At 43.1% G+C, this 21,844-nt stretch overlaps 1 protein-coding gene across 1 annotated transcript in view; it reads right to left on the bottom strand.

The window, feature by feature from the left end:
• Positions 1-37: 37 nt before the first annotated feature.
• Positions 38-21,844, bottom strand: part of LOC115944070 (MICOS complex subunit MIC26) — a 73,769-nt gene continuing 51,962 nt past the window's right edge. Inside the window, exon 6 of the mRNA XM_081809040.1 lies at positions 38-1,836. Within this exon, the coding sequence (XP_081665166.1) occupies positions 1,798-1,836 (39 nt within the window). The 3' untranslated portion in view covers positions 38-1,797. The remainder of the gene's footprint in view (positions 1,837-21,844) is intronic.

Here is a 21,844-nt window from a genome sequence, read left to right as displayed (position 1 = left end):
TTTTTTTTTTAAAGATTTTATTTATTTATTTGAGAGAGAGAGAATGAGAGAGAGAGAACACCTGAGAGGGGATAGGGTCAGAGGACGAAGCAGACTCCCTGCCGAGCAGGAAGCCCGATGTGGGACTCGATCCAGGGACTCCAGGATCATGACCTGAGCCGAAGGCAGTCGCTTAACCAACTGAGCCACCCAGGCGCCCCGTTGCACAATTCTTTAAAAGTTAGTTTGATTTGTCTAGTTTGACAGTGAGGATTGGCTTGGCCATTAGATTAGCAGGGAATCTCCTTCCATCAATTGGATGAGCTAAATGAGCTGTGCCAAGATTCTGAAAAATAGATTTAAGGGAGGTGCATAATATATAGTATATCAGAAATCACATTCTTTGCAATTACTTAACCTATGTTTTTACAAAGATGTTAATTTGAAATATGCATGAGAAAATTTAAAAATTAAAATTTTAAAAGACAGAATATGTGAGGGGTACATAGTTGTTCAAAATTCCTTTAGGGCATATGCGAACAGAAATGCTTGAACAAAACTGAAATAGTACAATCACTGCATTAATGCAGGACTCCCATCTCTACTGTTCCTGGGTGGGTGTCAGTCGGCATCTACTTGAACACATTTGGTGATAGGGAGATTACCTACATGGTAGCTCAAAGGATTGCTGGAAAGCTCCATTTGTGAAAAACTTCAGCTAGCCTGGAGTTGAAAGCTGCCTCTTTGTTATTTGCATTCACCCAATGGTGGCCTTAATTCTGCCCACTGGACCTAGAATAGCACCTCATCCACTGAGCAGGCTTTTGATGATTCCAAGACAGATGCATCAGATATCTAATCCTTCAATCATTCTTTATTAAATATAATTTCTAGGCAGGGCACCATCATTCTTTGAAGATCTCGGTTTCCCTTTGCCTAATTAACTCCTACTCTTCTCAGCAGTTAGCTTAAACGTCACTTCCAGCACCTCCAAGCAATATGTCCATTTTCCACACAGGGAAAGCGAGAAGACAGAGGGTAAAATACCCAGCCTGTCCTCATTTAGCTTGCCCCCCCGCTCTTTTTTTAATTCTGAAGAAAAGCTTCTTCATGCATATCCACCTACACTTCATTTACTGGGATATGGTCACATGGTAACCTTTAGCTGCAAGGGAGGCTGGAAATTCTAATATTTTGCTTTCCAGTTACTCTTGTAGAGAAAGTCATGGCTGTAAGATAAGCCAAGTGATAAAGCATATATTGCAAGAATTACAAGCTATAATTTTTAAAATGCTTTGGAGGACTGCAAGGCAAACTAAATAATCAGCTAACAAAATAGTTACTTACACAAACTTTTGCCACCGGGTAAAGCTGTGCAACTTTCTAACTGGGTTTAAAGCAAAAATATAAACAGGTCACCAAAAAATGCAAATTCTCAAAAAATAAAGAGCAGGCCGTATGGCCTGACACTGCTCTGTTCTTAAACTTTTCCAGTGACTTCTCCTTCAACTTCCAACTCCATCCACCTTATCCCCAAATACTAATGGTTGTGACTTGTGTGTTATCCAATCAGCATGAAAGTCAGAAATTCTTAAAATACATTTTAAATTGTGGATCACACCAATAGATGACTTGGTCTATAAAGCAATGTGATTTTTTTTAAAGGCAACTTAATTTTAGAAACACACAAATGTTCAGTTGATTATGCTGAAGACCATTTTCTTCTGGTGCGTCAGCATGATTTCTTCATCAAATTAGGTACTTTGTCTGCTTTGTGAAACACTGGCAGTTTCATTTCCTGCTAAGGAAACAGTATCTTCAGAACTCAGATAAATCTTTGCCTTTCCAATTTGAGTACTGAAAATAAACAAAGAAAAAATTTAAACACATTTATGTATATTTGGGAATAGTATAGCAAGTCTGTTTTTAGAATCATTTAAAGGTTTAGAAAGGGATTATTGTGACTGAAAAAAATCACCTTTTAATGTGACTATTTACATATGGAAGATCTATTTTTGAAGCTGTTCTGCCCGATGCTGCTGGATTTGTTCCTAACTTCTTTCTTTTTGTAAAATAGTTAAAAACACATCATCATCACAATCTACACACATCCACCTAGACTCTTAGAGTGAAGTCTGGGGTGGGTCCGGGGACCCAATCCTCCCCAGTATATGTTGCATACAACATCCTAAAAGCTTTTAGGAAGTTTTTTCATTATTAGTGTTTTGTTTTAGAAAGAGTCCAAAAGAGGACATGGTGAAAATCTAAAGGCTAAGTAAGACAAGGAGGAAGAGAAAACATTTAAAAATAGAATCACATGGTTTGCAAGCTGGGAAAGAGCAAGGAAAAGGGGGACTTGGGAGAAATCGTAGAGAAAATGTGCTGAATGCCAGGGAAGAGAGGTGAGCAATGTAGTGAATGTTTTCTCAAATGTCTATATAGGGCTCAGTATGACAATGACTTTAATGTGGCATCCAATAGATAGTGGAGGGGGACTACATACAGGGTTGTTTGGTTTCTGGTGTTTATGAAACAGTCCAGATTTTTTGGTTTTCTGTCTGAAAGCAAAAAATCTGAATTCCAAATATCGTGGCCTGTGGTGGCTAGTCTTTGCCCAGCCCACTCTCCATTTTCCTTCTTTGGCTCCTTTGCAGAACTCCCCATCCCATCTCCTTGGCCCAGGTGTCCCAGTAAGGTTATCAGTCATGGTACCCTGCCCCTCCCTAGCCTCCTGCCAGGAATTGGCTCAGGGCTGGATAAACCCGGGCTTCACAGCTCCCACTATTTCCAGATAGGTCTCAAGCTGGAGGCCGTAGCCGAGGGCTGTTGGCTGCCATCTTCCTTGCCTTGAGGGAGCACCTGCTGCAAATGCAACCGAGGGCTGTGGGAATCAGAGCCAATTACTGAGGTACTGGCCTAGCCTTTTGAGCTGTTCCTCCTTCTTAGAATCCCTCCTTGAACTCCCAGCTCAAGCTCCACCCCAGCCCATGGGAAAGAACCACAGCCCCTGCTTACAGACTGCCTCATATTATTGACTATATCACACAGGGGTGGCTCTTCTCCCCACCTAGGTAGGTCCTAAAAGGCTTGGTAGGGGGGCCCCTGGGTGGCTCAGTGGGTTAAGCGTCTGCCTTCGGCTCAGGTCGTGATCCCAGGGTCCTGGGATCGAGCCCCACATCGGTCTCCCTGCTCCGCGGGAAGCCTGCTTCTCCCTCTCCCACTTCCCCCTGCTTGTGTTCCCTCTCTCGCTGTGTCTCTCTCTGTCAAATAAATAAATAAAATCTTTAAAACAAACAAACAAAAAGGCTTGGTAGGGGCCATGTTACTGTTTTTTTCTGCCTCCTGTTGTGTACAGCACAAGCCTGGCATGTAGTAGAGTGACAGGTAAGACTTGTTCAATTCTTTTCTTGCGACAGAAAATATACTAAAACCAGAATGTTTTTCTAATACGTAATCACATTAAGTGGCTGCTTAAGAAACATTTACTGTGCATAACTTGTATTATCTCATTTAATCTGCACAACCAACCTGTGGGGTAGATGTTCAAGTTTATGACCTTGGAATTTTGAAGTTCTGTGTTATAAACTGCAATGAACACAAGTACCTCTGACTCCAAATTCTGTCTAAGAAAATGTACTCCCCGTAATGCCTCCTCGCCACCCCCTCCCACCAACCAACAAGCAAACTTGCACCACATTACTATCCCCGGCATCTCTGGGGTAAAGGACATTCCAAGGACAAGGCCTTACAAGCTGAATAAACTGGGACAAATCATCCATTTTGAGTTCTGTCAAACACATTTCCCAAGCAACAAAATATGTGATTCAGCATAGAAAAAAACCATTCACTCAGATAACACATTTTTTGAGAAAGCTCTTGGCTAACCTTAATAACCCTGCCCCTGCAAGAGAGGCCTCCATTTGGGGAATGGAGGGAGGGAGGACAAGCCAGTTGTTGGACTGGGACCTTCCAGAACCACAGCTGTGACCCTTAACAAGATAGCTGACCTGGGCCTTTCATTTGCTTTGACTTCATTTGTGTGTTTAATCCCAAAGTTGCAAATAACAGGAAATGAACCACAGTTTAGCCAGTTAACATCAAAGGTAGGAGACCAGGAGGCCAACTGTGAAAAAGAATTAAAAGGGTAAAAAAATCCAGTGAGTCACACCCTTTCAATACTCCTGAGAACCACAAGAAGCAAAATGTGTGGGAACCTACAAGTGGACACCCCAAATAAGAACAGACCTGGTGCTCTTTGAAAAATGTAAAGTTCCACACAAATGTGAGAAATAATACATAAGCCATAGTTTGGGCAAATACTCATCAGCTGGAAAAATGATTTTTAATGGTAATTAATTTGGGGACATACTGATTTGGAGTGCATACATTTCATCCATTTGTTATTGCTTGTAGAGAGAATAATCCTTGCGGGAACTTTCTTTTGAATTTCAGACAATAAATGTCACAGATTATGTGGCACTTTAACTTTGAAATAAAAGTTTGTATGTTGTTCTTTAATAAAAATGGCAAGCTTACAAGTCCTGCTGCTGGGGAGAAAGCAGTAGCAATCTGCTCTCTCTTTGTCACAGCGGTTCTCAGCCCTGGGGAGCTTTACAAAAATACCCATACCTGGTCGCCCTCCTCCCTGCGCCCCTCCCCGAGACTCTGATGTCACTAGTTTGAGTATCGGAATTTTTTAGATCGCCCCAGGTGGTTCAAGTGTGTGGATGAGGGCAAGAAGAACCACTGTCTTCAGGGCTTCTTAGGAAGCAAAGCAGCTGCCCAGAGAAGGAAGGATATTTCTGGAAGTAGGCGGAATCCACAGTCTTGATTCCATACCCTTTAGCTTAGCACTCTCCACTCCAGGACATGTCCTCCGAGCGTTTCTACTACAAGCAATCTGGACTTCAAACAGCACCTCGTAACCTTCCTATTATTTCAGATGTCCAGGAGCAAAAGGGATAGAGGAAAACTTCCACGGCCGCCAGCGGTCGTGCTGGGTCTGCTCGACTCCACCACTTAGGCTGAGTTTGGACAAAGCAAAAATGTCCACAATGAGACTGTTTAAGAGATGGGACCCTCTCAGAGTGTATATCTGTGTGTTTTAGCTGAAGTACAGCTGACATGCAATACTAGTTTCAGGTGCACAACACAGTGATTGCACAACTCTACAGATGATGAAATGCTCACCATAAATGTAATCACCAGGGGCGCCTGGGTGGCTCAGTCGTTAAGCGTCTGCCTTCAGCTCAGGTCATGATCCCAGGGTCCTGGGATCGAGCCCCGCATCGGGCTCCCTGCTCGGCGGGAAGCCTGCTTCTCCCTCTCCCACTCCCCCTGCTTGTGTTCCTGCTCCCTATCTCTCTCTCTTTCAAATAAATAAATAAAAAATCTTTAAAAAAAATAATAAATGTAATCACTATCTGTCACCCTACAAAGTTATTACACTATTATCGACTATATTTCCTTGCTGTACTTTCCATCCTCGTGACTTCTTTTTTTAAAAAAGATTTTATTTATTTATTTGAGAGAGAGCCAGAGACAGTGAGCACACAGACGGAGAGGGAGAAGCAGGTTGCCTGCTGAGCAGGGAGCCAGATGCAGGGCTGGATCCCCAGGCCCCCAAGATCATGACCTTGAGCCAAAGGCAGATGCTTAACAAACTGAGCCAGCCAGGAACCTCGACTTATTTTATAACTACAAGTTTTTAACTCTTAATCCCCCTCACCTATGTGTGTGTGTGTGTGTTTTAACAACAATCAGAGTAACTTGGCACAAAGGCGTAGCACAGTAGGGCTTAACAAATTTATGGCTAGCACCTCTGACTAAAAGTGCACATGACCTTAGCCATAAAAATATTTATGTAATGGAGAACTAGGAGAGAAAAAAGTGATCTCTAACTCTTATGTCTGACAATTCATCCGAGTAAAGGAGAACGAGGTTTAATGAGAAAGGACCAAAAATAGTATAAAGAAGTGAAAATCGGATTGAAAACAAAGACAAATTTTCAAGAGTCTGCTTTCAAAACAAAAGGTTCATTGCTGTGACTTTGCTGTAACTTCATTTTGATAATTTCGATTTGATTTAAATTTGGCTCCCCTCTTTTTTTCTCAAGTGTCTGCCAAAAACATTGGTGTTTCCCTGATGTACACCTCGGAATCTGCAAAGGGATGAAGATATCCGTATCTCTGGGTTAAACACTGAGAGAGGAAAACAATATGGAGGTTTCTCAAAAAATTAAAAATAGAACTACCACATGATCCAGTGATCCCGTTTCTGGGTATTTATCCAAAAGAACTCAAAGCAGGATCTTGAGGAGGTATCTGCACCCCCATGTTCACTGCAGCATGATTCACAGTAACCAAGACAGGGAAGCAACCCAAGTGTCCAGTGATGGATGAATGGACAACAAACTGCAGCAGATACACAGAATGGAATATTATTCAGCCTTAAAAATGAAGGACAGCCTGGGGCACCTGGCTGGCTCAGTTGGTAGAGCATGTGACTCTTTTTTTTTTTTTTTAATTTATTTATTTGACAGAGAGAGACACAGCGAGAGAGGGAACACAAGCAGAGGGAGTGGGAGAGGGAGAAGCAGGCTCCCCACGGAGCAGGGAGCCCAATGCGGGGCTCTATCCCGGGACTCTGGGATCATGACCTGAGCCGAAGGCAGACGCATAATGACTGAGCCACCCAGGTGGCCCGAGCATGTGACTCTTGATCTCAGGATTGTGAGTTCAAGCCCCCCATAGGGCGTGGAGTCTACTTAAAAAAATAAAAAGGACATCTGTCACAAAAGACAAATACTGTATGATTTTATTTATGTGAGGTATCTAAAGTAGTCAAGTTCATAGAAACAGGGGCTGAGGGGAGGAGGGAATAGGGAGTTATCATTTATTGGGTTTCAGTTTCGGTTTCGCAAGATGAAAAGGTTCTGGAGCTCTTTTTCACAAGAGTGTGAATATATTTAACGCTACAAAAAAGATTAAGATGGTAAATTTATGTCATGTGTTTTTTACCACAAATTAAAAAATAAAACCGGGCGCCTGGGTGGCTCAGATGGTTAAGCATCTGCCTTCGACTCAGGTCATGATCCCAGGGTCCTGGGATCGAGTCCCACATCAGGCTCCCCGCTCGGCGGGGAGCCTGCTTCTCCCTCTGACCCTCTCCCCTCTCATGCTGTTTCTCTCTCGCTCACTCTCTAAAAAATAAATAAAATCTTAAAAAAATAAATAAATAAATAAAACCACCTTGGTTTCAAGCATCAAAAACAGAATTTGGGCAACTTAAAGGAAGAAAATTTGGGAAGACTATTTGATCACTCTTGGAATCTCTGGGAAGCCCGAAGATCCACGGTTAGCCTGTAAGAACAAGAAAGGGTGGGAATCCGGAAATTCAGTGTTCCCTTTAAGTTGGAGAGTTTTCTGTGTTCCCTTGACCGGAAAGCATTCAATAATAAATCTCAGGTTTGTAAATATCATGAAAAAAACTTAAAAACAAAAACACTAAAAACTACAAGAGGAAGACTGAGCTAAAGGAAGTCAAAGGGTTTGGGCAGCAGGTGCGCTCCGTTCTAAATTAGGATGGGAACACTCATTCAGCAACAGCCTCGGAAACAATGGAAGGCAGGGGACTCAACAGTCCTGCTCAAAGATACTCCATTGTGATGTCAGCATTTTGATCTAAGCCTGAGTCTATTCTCCCTGTATTGAAAAAAAAAAAAGTCTCCCTTTGGTGGGAACTAACAACACGATCTGATTCATATTGAATTTTTCCCAAAAGTTACACAAAGGGAAGTAATAATGCTGACTGTGAGAACTGAAATGGAAATCAGATCTCAGCCCAACCAGAACGACCAATGGAGACAATAGACAATAACTGTGACTCTAATGAAATTCATTTCTCAGCTGAAGGCACTGGGCCCATGTTTCTCTTGCTCTATTCTTAGTACTAAATCTAACTGTTTCCCTTTCAGGGAAACAGCTCTCTTCAGTTTGAAACAATAGATATTCACACTGCAGTCCAGATTTTCTGGGTTCTCAGTGTTGCCGAAAATGTCATGACCAGCTCGCTTCCCCCACAAGTTATGGCCAAGATTTCCCCATTGGCAGGGAGTCACGGCTGTTTTCAGAACATGCGTATGCAGAGCCAGGCTAAGCGGCCCAAATCTATCAGCAGGAGCAGTAGTGATAAAAGGAGGGAAGGCTCAAAAGCTGTGTCTTACTCACCATCTCCCGGCCTAGCTTTTCCATTTACTGGCATTCAGCAAATGTTATTGAATGAATAGGACAACTTTGGTATCTTTATACATAACACATCAAAAGGAGCTAAAAGTTTTGTTAAAGTGGTTCTCGCATTACAATCCCTTAATAAGTGCTAAAGGGACGTGTGGTTTGATAAACTGGAGTTCCTAATGACCATGATAGGCCTAACTGCCTACCAAATATCTATTCTCCAATTCGCTCTCAAATTTAAAAAAAATCCCAGTTTCTCAGTTGGCATATTATTTCCCAACTAAAAAACTACATTTGTCAGACTCCATTGCAGCAAGGTTAAGTTATAGTCAACAAGTAAGCTGAAGCAATGGGTACAAGTTCTGTGAAGTCTTGAAAGGAGGGTGGCATGTGCTCCTTCCTCTTATCTTCCATTCTGCAGCTTGGAACCATGATGTGATGGCTGGAGTTCCAGCAGCCATATTAGACTATAAGGATGATGATCATATCCTAGGGAGGTGGAAATCTTCAAGGTAGCCTGGGTCCCCTATGACCATGGAGCTGTCATAATAGCCCTTGATTGGTACCTTCTAAACTTTTATTTGAGAAATTTCTGTCTTTTTAGCCCTAGTTTTAGGGTCTCTATTACTCACAGCTGAACCCAATCCTAACTGACACAGCTGTCAGAAAACACAGAATTAGGGGAAAGGTCTCAGGAGTACACATCCCTTCTCCCCTTCCTCTCCTCAAGACATCAAACTGTCTAGGGAGGGTACGAGTCCTGTACCTCATAAAGGCATTCCAGCTTAGACTGTTTTTATGATATATTCCTATAAAACAGCAAAGGTGGTTTAACTTGACTGGCAATCTCCCAGCTCCTGACTTCTCTCCCCTGCTCCTAGAAGCCAGTGCAGTGCCATGCTACTTACCAAAGACTCCCTTTGGCCTTTCTGTCCCCCTCACTCCTGACCCTTTTTTTTTTAATAAGATTTATTTATTTATTTTAGGGAGAGAGAGAGAGTGTGTAGGCAAGCAAGTAGAGGGAGGGGCAGAGGGAGAGGGAGGGAAATCCTCACGCAGACTCCCTGATGACTGTGAAGTCCGACGCAGGGCTCAATCCTAGGACCCTGAGATTATGACCTGGGCCAAAACCAAGAGCCGGATGCTTAACCGACTGAGCCACCCAGGTGCCCCAACTCCTGACCAAAGTTTTCTAAGCCCGTCTTCTTCATACAACAGAATTATCTAGTGCCCTTTTGCAATCTGATAAAACTGATTCACAGTAGGAGAATAAATGACCAGTGGTCTTAATCTGAGAAGAAGAGTAGGCGAGCACACATTCTACATGTGTATAATTCAGAATGCACTTGTGACAGGTGGGGGGAGAGTGAGAGTGGAACATAGTTGTAAACCAACTTGTGCAGGCCACGTGGGCAGTGAGGCACAGACCTGGGACATGAATCCGGGCCTTCTAGCTTCCGGTTCAGCGTTCTTTCCTTCGAGCCAAGGGGCCAGACACTTCAGAACTGGTGTTACCAAGTCCAGGGTCACCACAGGGAGCATGTGGGTGAGATGTGCACCGTATGAGCTCTGCCAAGTTGGAATCTGTTGACAGAGCTGAAGCCACAGGAAGCCGCAGGAGTGGGAAGCATGGGTTGAACTTTCAACCCAAAGGCTCTCAGTGGCACATGACAAGAAAGGGAAGTGGCTCACACTATGTGTACTTCACTTCTTTTCCTGTATAGCTCTTCCACAGAAGTCTTCTGAGGAAGAGATGAAATTGTCCAGAAAGCATCTCTATTGCTTCTTCCAGGGCTGAGTTTGTGTAATGGGTCCCATATCTTGTTGGGGATATTCAAAAGTAACAGGTTAGGGGCGCCTGGGTGGCTCAGTCGGTTAAGCGTCTGCCTTCGGTTCAGGTCATGATCCCAGGGTCCTGGGATCGAGCCCTGCATGGGGCTCCCTGCTCAGCAGGGAGCCTGCTTCTCCCTCTCCTTCCCACTCGTGCTCTCTCTCTCTCTCTCATTATTTCTGTCTCTCGCTCTCAAATAAATAAAATCTTTTTTTAAAAAAAGTAACAGGTTATACAGAAATCTTTTTTTCCAATGTCGCAAAATTTACATAACATAAAATTTACCATTGTAACTATCTTCAAGCATAGTTAAGGGTCATTAAATACATTCACGTTGTTGTACAACTGTCTCCACCATCTATCCTCAGCTCTTTTCATCTTCCCAAACTGAAACTCTATCTCCATTAAACACTAACTTCCCATTCCCCTCCCCACTGGCCCTGGCAACCACCCCTCTACTTTCTGTCTCTATGAATTTGGCTACTCTGGATGTCTCATATGAGTGGAGTCACAAAGTCTTTGTCCCTTTGTGTCAGGTTCATTTTTTACTTAGCATAATGTCTTCAGGGTTCACCCATGTTGTAGCAGGTGTCAGAACTTGATCCCTTTTTAAGTCTGAATAATGTTCCCTTGTATGGATATACAGAGGAATTGCTTTTAAAGAGAATACACACACACACACACACACACACACATAAACACAGCTACTGACTATGTCTGATATTATACAAGGGGTCTGGATTTTGAGTCTATGGTTCATTCAGTGAGTACATACGGAGCTGTTAGCCTTGCTGCATATCTGGCACCAGTGAAGAGAGAGAATATGTGGACCTGTCCTCCAAGACAGCTCAGAATTGACCTGGGATGCAGACACAAGCAGCTTTAACGTAATATGATGAATGTGTCAAACCAGGTGACACAGATGAATTTGCCCTAGGTGTCAGCATGATTATGCTAAGGTTGACCTTCGACAAAGTCTTTAAAAGCAATGAAGACAGGGGGATCGGGGCTGGTGACCTCAATGGCAGGGCTCTCTTACAGGCCTGGGGTGGGTGTTCCAGCTGTGACGTTTGCATGATAAATAACGCAAAACTTGGGAGGCATTAAAAAAACCCATTTAGTACGCTCATGGATTCAGTGAGTTGTCGATTCCATCATGGCTCAGCAGGGACAGGTTGTCGTGTCAGTTGGAAGACCTGAAGGCTGGCTCTGTCACGCCTGACGGTGGATGCTGGCTGCCTTCCCAGATTGCAGCCGAAACTGTCAGTGGAACCCCTACCCGGGGCCTCTCCGTGAGACCTGTGCTTCCTCGCAGCATGGTGACTGCCTTCTGAGGGCGGGCAGAGCAAGGCAACCAGGTGGAAGGAAACCACATCACCTTTTATGACCTAACCTCAGAAGTCATGCAGCCTCACTTCTACTGCGTCCAATTAGATAGGAAGAAATCACAAAGGTCAGCCCATACTCCAAGGGAGGAGAATTACACTCCACCTTTTGCTGGGAGGGATGGCTAGGTTCTACAAGAACATGTGGAACCAGAAATATTGCTGTGGCCCTATTTGATCATCACAGGTTTGGCGGTACATGCCTGAGGCTGGAACCACCTTGGCGTGGGGACTCCCTTTGGGACAATGGCTGACTCCAGGAGTATAAATCAGGTGCTATAGGAGTGTAAAGAGTGGTGACCTTGGGCCACCACTCCAGCCCCTGTAATGCCTAATTTCAGTAGTGACCAGGTGATAAGAACCACGCATCTATCTTTCATTTAGAACTGATTAACTCAGGCCTAGTAAAACCCTGGGGTTCAAACACCTGGGGTTCTTGAAAACAATCTGGTGAGGAGAGGGAGAGAGAGGGAGAACGAGCATACAGTACTGGACTGCCTACTAATTTGGATATGTAAGTGTGTGAGCAATTAACTTGATTACGGGGACGTGACACCTGTCCCTCCAAGCTGGGGAAGAGGCCATACCTCCTGTAACTTTCATATGCTAATCTGTGGGCCCGTCTGCCCCTCCACCAGACTGGAAGCTCTTTGGAGGAGAGGACTCTTCTTAATGGGTCTCCCCCAAAGACTCAACAAACTTGGCCTTTGGAATCACACCTTTGATTTAAATCTCAACTCTGCCACTTCCTAGTTGTGTAGCCGTGTCATTTCAGTGTGCCAGACTTGAGTGTCCTCATCTCAGACTTATTAAAAAGATTAAGTAAGATTATTTTGCCCTGCACCTAGAAGGCACTCAATAAATGGGAGATCCTTTCTTTCCCACTAAAAATGGTGAATGGCCAGGTACACTCCCCTCCCCCTGCCTTTCTCCATTCAGCTTTTTAGTTTCCAGGAGTCCTTCCTCTCCAACCACTCCTCTAATAGTGAAGGTTCCAGGGACTTTCTCTGAGTCCTGCAGGTCTGCTTTCCCCAGGGGCCACCCCCCAGGAGTTTCACTCCTTCCCTGTTCCCACCAGAGTAGGAGGAGGAGTTGGGGAGGCTGGAAGGGGTCAGAGGCTTCAGGACAAAGAGAGAAAGAGGAGTTGGCATATGCCCTAGGGGACAGGGAGGAGGTCAGGTTACTAGAGCAAATTAAATCCTTTTCATTCTTTGATGAAACAAATACTGAGTTCATCTCACTAGGACCCAAACATTCTATGAGAAGCTGGGGATGTGGCAGTGAGGGAAGAGGTCTCTCATCTTTGCAGACTTCGGGATTTTATATTAGTCATTAGTATATTGTACATGGAGAGGGGGGTAAGACTGTGCAGACAAAAGACAGACAAGCAAAATATAATATAGTGATAGTGTAACAACAACAACAAAAAAACTATGCTGACTGATCAGAACCCATCCAAGCAAAGATCAACTGAGGTCAAGATCTGGGTGAGAAGGAGCTAGCTCTGCAAAGGTCCAGGGCACCAGGGCAGGGTTGCTCACCTCCAGCACTACTGGATCATTTTCTGCTGGGGGGGCTGTTCTGTTCTTTGGAGAAAGTTTAGCAGCATCCCTGGCCTCCCCCCAGACGAGGCCACTAGCACCCACCCTCCCAAGTTGAGACAACCAAACATGCCTCCAGACATTGCCACGGGTTGCCTGGGGGCAGAACCGCCTGGTTAAAAACCCCGGGGCTAAGGCATGGGCATTCCTGGCCCAAGGAGCAAGGCCCCCAGGCTGCCTGACTTCACCAGTTCCAGCCGCCCCTCCCCTGGGGGAATCTGTCAACTGCCATGACTGGCAGATCTTAGAAAACAAAGGGGTAAACCAGGAAGTGAGAATACTTTCTGGTTCAACACTGCAGCTGTTGCCTGTTCGGCTTCCCCACTGCAACAGGCCAGTCTCAGAAGGCAGCCGGGTGGGCACCGGCACTCTGTGGCTCTGCGTCACTTCCCGGAAGGTGAGCGGCTCCCCCCTGCTGCCCCCCCCAAACTCAGAGAAGAGCCAGGCAGCCACATGCCCATCATTCAAGACCAGATCTTACCATCTTAACCATTTCCAACTGTGCAGTTCGGTGATGCTAAATGTTTACACTGTAGGCGATCTCCAGAACTTTTTCATTTTGCAAATCTGAAACTGTAGCCATTGACCAGGAACTCCGCCTTTGCCCCTCCCCTCAGCTCCTGGCAACCATCATTCTATTTCTATGAATTTGACTACTTTAGACAAGGTCCAATCAGTGGAAGCACACAGCATTTGTCCTTTTGTGACTGGCTTACTTCACTAAGCCTAATATGTCCTCGAGGTTCATCCACGATGCAGCATGTGACAGGATTTTCTAACTTTAAAAAAAAAAAAAAAATGGTTGGGGCACCTGGGTGGCTCAGTCGTTAAGCGTCTGCCTTCAGCTCAGGTCATGATCCCAGGGTCCTGGGATCGAGCCCCGCATCGGGCTCCCTGCTCGATGGGAAGCCTGCTTCTCCCTCTCCCACTCCTCCTCTGCTTGTGTTCTCTCTCTCGCTGTCTCTCTGTCAAATAAATTTAAAAAAAAATCTTAAAAAAAAAATTAAAAAAAATGGTTTGTGGGGCGCCTATATGGCTCAGTTGTTAAGCATCTGCCTTTGGCTCTGGTCATGGTCCCAGGGTGCTGGGATCGAGCCCCACATCGGGCTCCCTGCTCTGTGAGAAGCCTGCTTCTCCCTCTCCCACTCCCCCTGCTTGTGTTCCCTCTCTCGCTGTGTCTCTCTCTGCCAAAAAAAAAAAAAAGTCTATAATCAGCTGACTTTAATGTAAATGGGCTTGATCCAATCAGTTGAAAGGCCTAACAGCAGAAGTGAGCTTTCTCCTAAGAAGAAATTCCACTTGCAGACTGTGGCTCCAGCTCACCCCGAGAATTCTAGCGTGCCCTTCCTGATGACTTGCCTTATGGACTTCGGACTCGCCTAGCTAACCCCAGCAATCACCTAAGCCAGTTCCTTGCAATAAACTTCTCAACATATATCTCCTCCTTGTTCTGTTTCTCTAATTGAATCCTGATTGATACACTCCACTCCCACCCTCCAGAGTGCTAAGTGACCACTAATCTACTTTCTCTATGGATTTACCTATTCTAGACATTTCAAATGCATGGAATCATCCAATATGTGGTCTGACCATATAGTATGTGACTGGTTTCTTAGCATAATGTTTTCAAATGTCATCAATGTGGCATACACCAGTACTTCATTCCTTTTTATGGCTGAGTAATATTCCACTGTAAGAAAATGCATTTTGTTTATCCATTCATCTGTTGATAAGACATTTAGTTGTTTCTACTGTTTGGCTGATATAAATAATGATGCTGTGAACATCTGTGGACAAGTTTTTATGTGCACCATGTTTTCATTTCTCTTGGGTATCTACCGAAGAGTGAAATTTGATTCACATGAGAACTCAATGCTTAACATTGTGAAGAACTGCTGGACCACTGTACCATTTCCTCCACATCCTCATCTACACTTGATACTGCCTTTCTTTCTTATTAATAACAGCCATGCTAGTAGATGTGAAGTGCTATCTTATCGTGGTTCTCATTTGTACTGCTGTAACACTAATGATGTGAAAATCTTCTCATTTGTTTATTGGCCACTTGTGTATCTTCTTTGGGAAAATGTCTGTTCCTCTGCCCAGTTTTAATTGGGTTGTCTTTTTATTGTTGAGTTGTAAAAGATCTTTATATATCTGGATACAGTCTCTTATCAGATATATGACTTGCAAGTATTTCCTGCACTCAATGGGTTATCTCTTAATTTTCTTGATCCTACTGTTTATATATAGCACAAAAGTTTTTAAATTTTGAAGTAGCCCAAATTATCTGTTCTGCTCCTTTGTGCTTTTGGTGTTGTAACTAAGAAACCATTGCCAAATGCAAGGTCACGGTTGACTCTTTTACCAAAATTTATTCCTATGTCGTCTTCTAAGAGTTCTAGTTTTAGCTCTTACATTTAGGTCTATGATCCCACACAGTTTCCTAAAAGTCTTACCTATTTGGTAGTGCTTTCCCAGAAAATATTTACGGCACCATCAAAAAACAATTAAACTGTTGTTTTTAAAACAAAATGTGCAATGTGTGCTCTTTAGCATTCTAATCTAGGCTGAGAACAATATTTGAAATGAGCCAGTACTCTCTCTGTAGGACAAATAAATGCTTTCATAAGTACGTCACTTTTGAATGGAGTGCAGTTTATGACCTATTTACTTATGAACCAGCCCAAACAGCTTGCCTCCATAGCGTGAGGGAAGGAAGAAAGACTCTATTGTGAGAATCAGAAAAAATCTAATCACTAATTTGGTCTAAACAAGGGAGCTTAGAACTTTCTGTGGCTTTCAAAAACTACTTTCTCTTTGCTTGAGAAAGATGAATAAAAACTGCTTTTTAATGTCTTGTGACCTGGAAATATTTAATGTAAATATAACAGTCCTTTTATATTTTTCCTCTAAAGCTGAGGGGAAGAGAACATAAATGAAACAAATACCATCTCAACATGCTGTTTCAGCGGGGGTCCCCAAGATTACCCACACATGTGGCAATTCACTAAGATGATTCACAGGACTCGGCAAACATTTGTCCTTAGACTTAGATTTATTACAGCAAAGGGTACACAACAAGAGCACCAGGGGAAAAAGACACAGGCAGAGTCTGAGGAAATCCACGCACAGGCTTCCTTCATAGGCTCCCTCCTTCCCCGCCTGTGAGGGGATACACTGAACGTGTTCCTTTCCCCGGAAGAAAAAATGCAGCCACACCTGTATAATGCTTCTACCTGGGGAAGTCATTAGAGACTGAGCACCCAAGATTTTTATTGGGGGCTGGTCACATAAGCAGCCCTGGCCTAGCAACTACCCAAATCCCCGATTCCCAGAAGGAAATCAGGTGTTTGCCATAAATCACATCATTTACACAAACAATATCCGTGTAGGGTCTGGTGCCCCAGCTTTTATCGGCTTAGGGAACTTTTGAGAAGCTGAGCTTCCTAAGGGCCAACCATGCAAGCAGGCCTTTCTAAAAGATGGCGGTCTTGCACCTGCTATGTTAACTCTCTTCTGCACAGAGGCCTTAGCACTCATTCAAGCTCTAATTTACAGTTTACTTAGGCAAACATTCAAATTTGGTGTCTAGGAATATTTCAAATTTGTCATCATTAGAGTGAGCTGAAGTTTATCCCATCCATGAATTTTTAAAGTCAGTATATTACTATAGTAAATACTGTATAAAGCTACTAAGAGATTTTTAAAGGTCTGTGGCATACCTTATTATGCAAATGGGTATTAATTTTAAATACAATATATCTATTCATTAAAGCAGGACCTGCAGGATTTCATCTGGTACTACTCTTTTTTTTTTTAAGATTTTATTTATTTATCTGACAGAGAGAGAGAGAGACAGCACAAGCAGGGGAAGTGGCAGGCAGAGGGAGAGGGAGAAGCAGGCTCCCCGCCTAGCAAAGAGCCTGATGTGGGGCTCGATCCCAGGACCCCGGGATCATGACCTGAGCCAAAGGCAGTCGCTTAACCGACTGAGCCACCCAGACGCCCCTCATCTGGTACTACTCTTAGGTAGGTATTTAAATTCCCTTTTGTACTTGAAAGGAATAAAATATTAAATCTTGTCTATCCATAATAACATTAAGAATGAGCTAGAGGAATACATCAAGGGTGCCCCAAAAGCCCAACCCTAAAGTAACTTTTGCCAGACTTGCTGGGGACAGAAGGTGTTCCAAAAGGAAAACAATAATCACATAAAGAGAGCATAGGTTAGGTCCCAACAGACTAAAAGTAAAAACATCCATCCAAAACCAATGTCCTGTTGTACAAGACTTGTTTCCTCTGATTACTCTTCTTCCTGCTCTAAAAAAGCTAGGGTACACGAAAAATGTAAAACCACTCCTTAGGTACATTATGTTCACGTTTTAGACAAATATCCTTGGGTGCTTTTTTGCATAAGACCAATACACAGAATTACTATCTATCAGCTAGTTGATCTGCACGTTATGATGATGCTGCCTGTGATTACTGTTTTGTGTACTTGCTTTGTCGTCGCATCTGAATGTAACCTTATTTCTCCTCCCTGTACAACATAAGAGAATATCTAGACCACGCACTCAAGGGGTGCTTCATCAATCTGAGGGGGAAAAGTTACAGAGATCGAAGGCCTTTAGAGAGTACTGAGCTCAACCTCCTCTATGTTTAGATTCGGAAGTCAGAAACAGAGGGACACACACTCTCAGAATGGTGGCCATCAAACAAATCCAGTGCTTATGGGTAGCCTCAAGGGCTCAAATAAAACCAAATCATAATGCAATTTTGAACTTTAAAGAACACACTCAGCACACATTTTGCCACGTATAAGTCAGCGCATGAGGTCAGCACCGTGGGACCACTAAGGAAAAAGATACTTGGCCTGGTCTCAGGGATAGTCTACTAGAGATCAGGAGCGAACTCACGAGGGTAGAGCACGCATGAGGACATAGAAAATCTACAAAGGGATCCTCGAGTTCAGAGAGAGAAGGTTTTCACATCTGGAAATGTAGTTCTTTAGAAATGTTAAGAGTGATGGTGAATTCAAAAGGAGTACAAACAAGTTAAAAAGGTTTTGTAAAGGGGCAAGCTTTTCCTAAATCTCACAGCCTGCCTAGAAATGAGGAATAAGAACAGAAGGCGACCCAAGGGGAAACAACAATTGCACAAAGAAATCTATTAGTAGTAGGTTAAGCGTCTTTAGATCAGTGGGGCCCATAAAGAGCGAGGAACACAAAGTGAGGAGCAGAAAACAATGTCATGTTTGCCTGACAGGACAGAGAGGAGATGCAGAAAGGAGGACATATCCTCCTCACCAGCCTCACCAGCAGGAGGCAAGTGGGGAACGCGAAGCAGGGAAGGCCGTGGGAGCACTATGGCCACGACCACGTCTAAAGAGCCTCGGTAAGTCTAACACTACATGAAGCAGTCTGTTTTTCTTCATGGAAGCAACATGACTTTGGATCCCGGGGACCATGCCCCCAGACGAATCACAGCTTCCCTCTTGAGTAATGCATTCCTGGAGAAGGAGTCAGAAACGAAATCAGAGAGATACGACCGACAAAATGCCGTAGATAAAAGTCACACCACAACTTTCTAAAGCTTGGAAAAATGGAGAGAAATGTATCATACTGCATTCAGGACAGGAAGGGCCCTATTGAACACAGGGAACCAAAGTTTACAAAGTAAATATGAGACTTTTAATGTTAACTTCCTTGCTTTTCTTAGAATTCTTTTAAATGTTTTTGTTACTTTTATTTGTGTCAATGTTATACGGGTGCAGGGTTTCAAGAGTCAAACAGTTCCACTAAGTGTGTTGCAAAAACCAGGGGTCCATTGTCTCCCTCTCCCCATCCTTTCCTTGCGTGCTAATGACAACTTAAAAATCACTCTCTTCTTAAGGAAAAACAAAATTCCCTCTCTTACGGTCTTCCTGGGGTCTCAGGACAAAGTCATATGTGCATTCAGACACTCTTTAGCTGAGGGCCATTTTCTCCCAGTTTAGAAGATATGGAAGATAAACCACGGATGCCTGAGTGGCTCAGTCAGTTAAGCATCTGCCTTCGGCTCAGATCATGATCCCAGAGTCCTGGGATCAAGCCCCGCCCGTGTTGGGCTTCCTGCTCAGTGGGGAGCTTGCTTCTCCCTCTCCCTCTGCCTCTCCCCCAGCTTGTGCTCTCTCTCAAATAAATAAAATCCTAAGGAAAAAAAAAAAAAGATAAATCAGATAGCTGATGTTTAAACGCTAGTATTTTCCCTATAGTGAACAAAGCATTTCAAATCATGCCTCCAACCACACTCAAATTTGGAGTCACTAACAAAATCTGAGTATTGCGTCATCTAAGCACTGGAACGACTTGTTATAACTTCACTTTTGAGTGTGGGGAGCAGTGTCTGAATCCTGTAGTTTTCTCCATCTTTGCCCTTACTTTTGTGTCCATCAGATGGGCCAACGCTGAGTGGAGTGTCCCAAGGTGTACCTGAGAAGAGAGACTTTATGGACTGATGACTCTTGCAGCTACTGAGTCTGAAGACTATTTCACAGGTTGGGGGAGGACAGGGAGAAGAGCCACTTCCTACGCTATTCTTCTGCCTCCCAGAGTCACAGCTGAAATGCAACAACAAAGCTTTAGAATTGATTAAGAAGACAAAGGCCCTTAAATGTGAAATACAGGTCACTCACTGAGCTTTGCTAAGTGAACAAAATGTGAAACAGTGAAACACTGGCTTATGAAAACAAACTTTTGTTCCGTCCAGAAATTTCTTTGGCTATCATTTCCTAAATATAAATAAGCCTGAACTTTGGTCATGTCTAGAGTCTGACCTAATTGTACCTTTAGAACTATGTGCTAGCTAACTGCGGACCTGAAATGTGAACCTATCAAAAGGGAAACAAAACATCAGACAGGGAGGTGTACAGGGTGAAAACCAAAACCGCAAGCAACTTTCTTTCAGCTGGTGGTGAATGAAACCATTTCTTTTATCATTTTTTTCCTGTCATGATAGGTATACTCTTTAATTTCCATCTCCTGTTTCACTCATTCCCCCACCCTCCCCTCTGGTAACCATCAGTTTGTTCTCTATAGTCAAGACCGTTCCCTGGTTTGTCTTTTTTCTTTGTTTCTTAAATTCCACATATGAGTGAGATCCTATGGTATTTGTCTTTCTCTGAATGACTTATTTTGCTTAGTGTAATACTCTCTAGCTCCATCCATGTCGTTGCAAATGGCAAGATTTCATTCTTTTTTTATGGCTGAATAATATTCCATTTTATTAAGACTCCATCAATTGATGGGACACTTCTGCTGCTTCCATAGTTGGGCTATTGTAAATAATGCTGCTCTAAACATAGGGGTGCATGTATACCACTGAATTAGTGTTTTTGCATTTTTGAGGTAAATACCCAGGAGTGCAATTACTGGATCATGGGTAGTTCTATTTTAATTTTTTTGAGGAACCTCCATACTGTTTTCCACAGGGGCTGCCCCAGTTTGCATTGGTGCATGAGGTTTTCTTTTTCTCCACATCCTTGCCAACACTTGTTGTTTCTTGTGTTTTTGATTTTAGCCATTCTGACAGGTGTGACCTGAAATCTCACTGTGGTTTTGATTTGCATTCCCCTGATAATGAGTGACGATGAACTTCTCTTTATGTGTCTATTGGCCATGTGGATGCCTTCTTTGGAAAAATGTATGTTCGTGTCTTCCGTCCATTTTTTGATTGGATTATTTGTTTTTGGGGTGTTGAGCTGTATCAGTTCTTTATATATTTTGGACACTAACCCTTTACCAAATATGTCATTTGCAAATATCTCCTCCCATTCTGTAGATTGCCTTTTAGTTTTGTTGTTTCCTTCGCTGTGCAGAAGCTTTTTATTTTGATGGAGTGCCAGTAGTTTATTTCTGCTTTTATTTCCCTTGCCTTATGAGACATATCTAGAAAAATGTTGCTCTAGCCCATGTATGAGAAACTACTGCCTGCGCTCTCCTGAAGGATTTTTATGGGTTCAGGTCTCACATTTAGGTCTTCAATCCATTTTGAGTTTTTGTGTGTGGTGAAAGAACGTGGTGGTCCAGTTTCCTTCTTTTGCATGTAGCTGTCCAGTTTTCCCAGCACCATTTGAAGAGACTTTTTCCCACTGTATATTCATTCCTCCTTTGTTGAAGATTAATTGATCATATAATTGTGGGTTTATTTCTGGGTTTTCTGTTCTATTCCATTTATCTATGTGTCTATTTTTATGCCAGTACCATACTGTTTTAATGACTACCCCTGTGTAACATAACTTGAAACGTGGAGTTGTAATACCTCCACAGTTTTTTTCCAAGACTGCTTTGGCTATTTGAGGTCTTTTGTGGTTCCATACAACTTTTAGGATTGTTTGTTCTAGTTCTGTGAAAAATGGCTGTTGGTATTTTGATAGGGACTGCATTAAATGTGTGGACTGCTTTGGGTAGTACAGACAACCCAATTCTTCTAACCCATGAGCATGGAATGTCTTTCCATTTCTTTATGTCATCTTGGATTTCTTCATCAGTGTTTTATAGTTTTCACCTGTTTGATTAGTTTATTCCTAGATATTTTATTGGTTTTGGTGCAACTATAAATGGGATTTTCTTCATTTTACCTTCTTCTGCTTCATTTTTAGGGTACAGGAAGGTCTCAGGTTTCTGTACATTGATTCTGTATCCTGAGACTTAACTGAATTCATTTATCTAGGAGTTTTTTGGTGGAGTCTTAAAGGTTTTCTATATATAGTATCATGTCATCTGCAAAGAGAGTTTTACTTCTTCCTTACCAGTTTAGATTCCTTTTATTTCA

The sequence above is a fragment of the Leptonychotes weddellii genome, chromosome X (assembly GCF_054177405.1).
Source record: "Leptonychotes weddellii isolate Sample4059 chromosome X, ASM5417740v2, whole genome shotgun sequence".
NCBI lineage: Eukaryota > Metazoa > Chordata > Mammalia > Carnivora > Phocidae > Leptonychotes > Leptonychotes weddellii.
This window is presented reverse-complemented; position numbering and strand designations above follow the sequence as displayed.